The sequence below is a fragment of the Cherax quadricarinatus genome, chromosome 57 (genome assembly GCF_038502225.1).
Source record: "Cherax quadricarinatus isolate ZL_2023a chromosome 57, ASM3850222v1, whole genome shotgun sequence".
NCBI lineage: Eukaryota > Metazoa > Arthropoda > Malacostraca > Decapoda > Parastacidae > Cherax > Cherax quadricarinatus.
The window spans coordinates 14550942-14557511 of record NC_091348.1 but is presented as its reverse complement, the minus strand read 5'-3'; the positions used below and the strand labels follow the sequence as shown (position 1 = coordinate 14557511).

The 6570-nt window shown below is 41.4% G+C and overlaps 1 protein-coding gene across 1 annotated transcript; it reads left to right on the top strand.

Annotated features, from left to right (window-relative positions):
- Positions 1-1506: 1506 nt before the first annotated feature.
- LOC128693495 (neuroparsin-A) lies at positions 1507-6053 on the top strand. Its single transcript, XM_053783199.2, has 4 exons — positions 1507-1646; positions 3399-3490; positions 4688-4793; positions 5633-6053. The coding sequence occupies exons 2-4, from the start codon at positions 3426-3428 to the stop codon at positions 5765-5767; spliced, it is 306 nt and encodes a 101-aa protein (XP_053639174.1). The 5' UTR covers positions 1507-1646; positions 3399-3425; the 3' UTR covers positions 5768-6053.
- The last annotated feature ends 517 nt before the right edge of the window (positions 6054-6570 follow it).

The window sequence follows — 6570 nt, the reverse complement described above, 5'->3', positions numbered from 1 at the left end:
ATAATAATATCTTTTTTTATTATTAATATATCGGCCGTGTCCCACCAAGGCAGGGTGGCCCGAAAAAGAAAAACTTTCATCATCATTCACTCCATCACTGTCTTGCCAGAGGCGCACTTACGCTACAGTTATGAAACTGCAATATTAACACCCGTCCTTCAGAGTGCAGACACTGTACTTTCCATCTCCAGGACTCAAGTCTGGCCTGCCGGTTGTCCTGAATCTCTTCATAAATGTTACCTTGCTCACACTCCAACAGCGCGTGAAGTCCTAAAAACCACTTGTTCCCACTCAGTATCTAACACGTTCACACATGCTTGCTGGAAGTCCAAGCCCTTCGCACACAAACCCTCCTTTACTCCCTCCCTCCAACCTTTCCTAGCAAAGGGACACAAGTGCAACTAATGTAACATTTTATTGTGGCAACGTTTCGCTCTCCAGGAGCTTTGTCAAGCCGTTAGCTTCACAAAGCTCCTGGAGAGCGAAACGTTGCCAAAATAAAATGTCACATCAGTTGCATTTGTGTCCTTTTACCTAACATATTGTCGGTAATTCTACCAACGTTAATACAATCTTTCCTAGGCCGACCCCTACCCCGCCTTCCTTCCACTACAGATTTATACTCTCTCCAAGTCATTCTATTTTGTCCAATCTCCTCTCTAAGTGTCTGAACCACCTCAGCAACCCCTCTTCAACCCTCTGGATAATCATTTTAGTAACCCCCACACCTCCTAATTTCCAAATTATGGATTATCTGCATTATATACACTCCACACATTGCCCTCAGATACGACATCTCCACTGCCTCGAGCCTTCTCCTTGTTGCAACATTCATCACCCATGTTTCACACCCATATAGGAGCGTTGGTATAACTATGCTCTCATACATTCCCCTCTTTACTTCCATGGATAATGCTCTTGTCCCCACAGACTCCTCAATGCACCACTCACCTTTTTCCCCTTCTTCAATTCTGTGATTCACTTCATCTTTCATAGACCCATAATAATAATTTTTATTTCTACCAGTACATGATGCAGCTTATACAGACCTAACTGACATCAGTGTCATAATATATAGAAATCCCATGGTTATACAAAGCATTTCGGGCAAATTAGGTTCATTTTGTCCCCTGGATGCGACCCACACCAGTCGGCTAACATCCACGTACCTATTTCCTGCATCTGTCTCACACTTTACGATGCTGGGCGCCACTGTGGTCAAAACAGATACTGGGCATGACTGCTACTGTCTCTCCCCTGACCTTGTCCCTGAATCAGAGGACTCTGGGGCAGCGAGGGTACGAGAAGAGCCGGTACCACAGGGTCGGAGTACCGGCTCCAGCACACGATCCTCACTGAGAGGAACGTTCCGAGGGGGAGCCAGAGGGTGCCAGAGGGGTGCCAGAGGGTGCCAACGAGGGGTAGTCGCTAGGGAGGAATCACTCGCTGTCCACGTGGACACTCTGCTATATAAAGTAGGTTTGGGCAGAGAGAGAACCTCAGTGAGGCGCTTGTAGTAGTGCGAGGAGGTTGTGAAGGGTGAGCATAGTGGTGGTCATCAGTGTCATCGTTAACTACCGCCAAACTACCTGTCCAAACCATCCACCAAGCCTCCAGCCTCACCCAATTCCCGTCCTGAAATTTCGGTGAGTTTTCACTGTAGTTTCTGCGAGAAACACAACATTGTTAATTTTTTATCATTTTTTTTCATCGCGGGTAATTATATAATGGGTAGTTACAGTAGTTTTACGTTCGCTACTCGCGACGAACCCGTCCAGATTTACTAAGTTAGTGGTATTTACGTTTTCTTTGACTCTGTCCACTCAAGATTTTAGACGATCAAACGTTTCCCGAGGCTCCATCGCATCACCAATATACAGAAATTAATATTTACCAGCATTTTACCAGTGATTTGTAAAGGCAATTCTTCTTTGCTTTGTAAAAATGCTCATAGATTCAAAGTTACGTAGATGCAAAGTTCCATATACACATCGAGAAGTGTATATCCCTCAGTGTACATACTCTGGGAGTTTAATTTAATCCCTATTTTAGGGATTAAAGTATTCTTTTCTGGTGGTGAAAAGGTTTCGTACAGCCTAAATGGCTCTAATATAATCGATAGGCTTTAAACCCTATTAACCATTTAAATGTGGGGGGCAGAGATCCCTTAAACGGCTTGCTAGGTGCTTAACCCATAGGGACAACTCCGGGCACAAGAAATCAACCCATTATCTGTATCTCTGCTTTTGTACCATTGGCACTCCTCTCAGTAGGCACTGTTCAGAGTATGTTTCCTGACGAAGATACTTTCTGTAGCCAAATGCAAGTGCCCCTGGTCACTCTCCAGTTACTGACCAGCTTCAGTGAGAACACTCATAATAATAATCTTTATTTCTACAAGTACATGATACAACTTATACAGACCATAGCTGACATCAGCGACAAATTATATAGAGAGCCCTTAATTATGCAGAACATTTCGGACAGCTTAAGTTTTGTTCCCAGGATGCGACCCACACCAGTCGGCTAACACCCAGGTACCTACTTACTGCTAGGTGAACAGGGACAGCAGGCGTCTTAAGGAAATACGCCCAATGTTTCGTATCTATTACAGCGAAGTGTGTCTACGTCATTCACAGGGACAAGCCAGTACAATACTCATTAAAATCACACACACACACACACACACACACACACACACACACACACACACACACACACACACACACACACACACACACACACACACACACACACACACGTGTGTGTGTGTGTGTGTAATAATTTTAATAATTCTAAAACTGACTGGGTAATAACTGAGATAGTTCTACGGAAATCAGTGGGTAACCGAACTATATTAGAACAAAGCTTCATAAAACCGTCACCTGACATAGTTCGGAGATCAGCGGCGATACATCGAAGTGTAGACCTACTGACTCATTGCCCGCAACGCTCTGCATAACTATGGGTTTTCTGCAAGCGCAACCTAATGTTACCCATCCCTGTACAAACACTGTATCATGCTGAAATAATAATAATAATAATAATAATAATAATAATAATAATAATAATAATAATAATAATAATAATAATAATAATAATGAAATCCTGCTCCTCTGGTTGTATATGTTGCCACGTTTACTGGTTCTCTGCTAAATAAGATTTTGCTTCACTAAATTTACTGTTCCTTAAGACTGTCACAGAATTCATAAAAGCACTTTATATTTCATTATTTTTCAAGGTATTTATATTCCCCACACACACACACACACACACACACACACTTATACTTACCATAGCAACAATAAATATACTATATCAACGGTAGCGCGACATGGTTATTATTGGTTATTGTTATATTCACATCATTGTTAATCGGCTTTCTCCATCTCTTGCAGGTAACGCCTAAAAACGTAGCATTAAAAATGAGAACCTTAACCTTTTTCATCAGCTTCGTCGTCACCTTCTACTGCCTGGTGCTCCTCTTCCAGTAAGTGTTGTGTATTCTCTTTCGATGAAGCTGTATGTAGAGTGAAGCGTAGTTCCAATTAGCTTCTTCTAGGAATACAAACACTGGTAGCAGAGAATGCATTTAACGCCACGTTTCGCTCAATGCTGTCCTCTATTGGATATACGGGAATGAGCAAATACACGACCGTATAAGACAAACGAGAAGTATGCAGTCAGCCTCTGAGAAAGACAGGTCACATACGAGGTCATGAAATTGCGAGGTCTCTCTCTGTTTCATGATCTCGTAGTACTCGCCTATTCGCTCATTCCTGTATACTGGATAAAGTCCAGCCGTGGGCGAAACGTTGTATTGAAAGGATCCTCTACTACCAGCATCGTTATTCCCACTAGTCGGCTCTTGTTATTATCTTCCAACAACTTCTGCCACAGCTTGTGCGTTAGTCTTCAACCTTGTCGGCAGTGCAACATTTCTACCCTTTAACAATTGACGTTTCGGTAACTCAACATATTATTGCAACCTTAAAGTATCCTAGAATATGCTTAACAACTGCGAAAAAAGGGAAGATTATAGCATAAATTAGACGCCTGTGCAAGATATATATATATATATATATATATATATATATATATATATATATATATATATATATATATATATATATATATATATATATATATATATATATAGCGTAGATTATTGTTTCAATGTTTCAATAGCCCTCGTAAATGATAGTCTTTAAGCCAAAAAGTTTGATTCAAGGAAGAGGAGCGTAGCTCTAATTATTTGGATCAGGAGTCCCTCACTATCTTCAAGGCAATTTCCCCCTAATCAACACATGCCAGAAAAAGAATCTTCTAGGAAATGCAGATCTGCATTGTCCCTTTGTCGTTATTATGAGAACTGTGATCAGTAAATATATATGACGTTGAATAATTTGTTCTGAGGATGTTATGTTAAGAAATAGACTTGCCATGGTATATTTCTTTTGTTTTAAGCGATAGAACACATGAACAAGGCGATAGATAATGTGAATGTGATATATTTTTTTTTCATGAATCTTGTTAGGATTTCTAAGAGAATGGGATACATGCACTCTGAGGTATGTGTCTCTCTCAGTCTATATATGCTGGGAATTTACTTTATTTTTGTCTGGTGGTGGACAGGTGACGCGCGGCCTCAATGAATCTATTATCTAACAAAAGTTTTGTTACACAGGGAAGCTGCCGCAGCCCCGCGTTGTAACACTCACGACAGACCCCCACCCAGCAACTGCAAATACGGCACCGTTAGAAATTGGTGTCGCAACGGCGTCTGTGCTAAGGTTTGTAGGCACTGTTTATCCTTCATTACCGACATCGTCTTTTATTAATATTCATTTCTAAATGACTACACTATGTCAACACTTTTTGTCCCCTTTCCTGAGTTTTAGCCTGTCTTTAATACAGTACACTGCCTCTGCTTCCAGCCTCCTCCTCGCTGCAACGTTCAAATATCATGCCTCACATTCGTACAAAAAAGTGTTGGCGCTACTATACTATGAAAAAAATCGTGTTTATGCATTTACTGAGAAATTTCACTCTTTTCGTGAAGCTCTCAACATTCCTGTTACCTTCTTTCCTTCATCTTTCAAGGACTCATTTACCGACATGCTTATTTCAAGATATGAATAAAAATCACTTCATCCATGCTTGTTCCTTTCTAGCTGATATCCAATCTGTCTTTTTCACTTTTTTTCTTTCTTGTGTTCATTTTTAGCTTTTTAATATTATACATCCTCTTGCACCATCTTCTGACCCTCACCAAGACACTGTATCATTACCTTAAAAGCATCCACGACAATTCCCATTCTTATTTTTGAGTCAGAACCCCTCATTAAGACTAGAATTTTATTGATTTCAAATGTGAACTACTAAATATTTAATGCATATTTTTTATTACTAGCATGAAACACATTTAGTTGAGTTTATTTGCAAAAAATACCAATTATTGTAACACTGTGATCCAGAAATGCATTTTTCTTTGCTTAGCGAAACGTGTAGACGAATCTTCAGAGGTAGCTAGGATATTTAGGATTAGATATGAATTAGTGTTTGGTTCTGATATTTGTAGGTGGCTGACAGTGGACGGTATTTGCATAAATTTTTGTCTGTGATGTTTCAGGCTCCCGGAGAGAGCTGTGGAGGACACTGGTATGAACACGGCAAGTGTGGCATAGGAACCTTCTGTCTTTGTGGAGTCTGCATTGGCTGTTCCACTATAGATGGGAGGTGCGCGGATGGTCCCTTGATGTGCTAGATAAATGGATCAAGAGCTTCCTTCTAACAGTCCTCTAACCTATTACTTCCACTGACCATCATCTTGCCGGGTACCTGCTGACGACACCAAGTCTTCTATTTTTGGCCGTCATCTTACTTGTTGATGAAACTAAGTCTGTCTGCCCTACCATCTATCTCCTCTCTCTCCTAGGTACTGGTGTAGGGTGCCAACACCTGCTGTATCCTACCATATTGCCCCGGGTGAGTCGTGAATCCAACTCCTTTTGCTATTCACGGTTATTTTGAATCTTAGTACCTGTTGATAATCAAGATTTCTACCCACCTTCACCAGTACTCTCAGGTACCTGTTGATGACTTTTACATTTTCTGTCACTCGCTACCACACGGCCCGAGACTTACCATGCAGGCACTGCCCGCTGAACTGAGAGACTTACCATGCAGGCACTGCCCGCTGAACCGAGAGACTTATTAATCAGGTGCTGCAGCAGCAGCAACAGCAGTGATTTGCCGAGCAACCTCTGCTCTGTGAACCAAGCCAAGCCTACACTCTCACCTCTCCGTCACTGCCACCAAGACTTCTAAGGAACCATCACTGGGATCTACATTTCTCCATCTACTTTCCTCCTCTGGCCACTTCCACAGGATTACTTGGCCACGTCTATAGGATTACCTGGCCACGTCCATAGAATTATGACGTTTATGTATCTTCATATCCTCACATTCGTAGGACATGTCTTACCAGACCTATAAGGGTAAGTCTGGCTGGACCATTTGCCAACTATATAAGGTTCTTATATTTGCTAAATATGCTATATCCTGTTG

What these genes read in the sequence shown, in the direction of transcription:
- LOC128693495 (XM_053783199.2), top strand. Translation starts at nt 3,426, where the DNA reads ATGAGAACCTTAACCTTTTTCATCAGCTTCGTCGTCACCTTCTACTGC. An exon ending in TGCCTGGTGCTCCTCTTCCA is followed by an intron (nt 3,491 to 4,687) that starts GTAAGTGTTGTG and finishes TTTGTTACACAG; the next exon opens with GGAAGCTGCCGCAGCCCCGC. An exon ending in GCAACGGCGTCTGTGCTAAG is followed by an intron (nt 4,794 to 5,632) that starts GTTTGTAGGCAC and finishes GTGATGTTTCAG; the next exon opens with GCTCCCGGAGAGAGCTGTGG.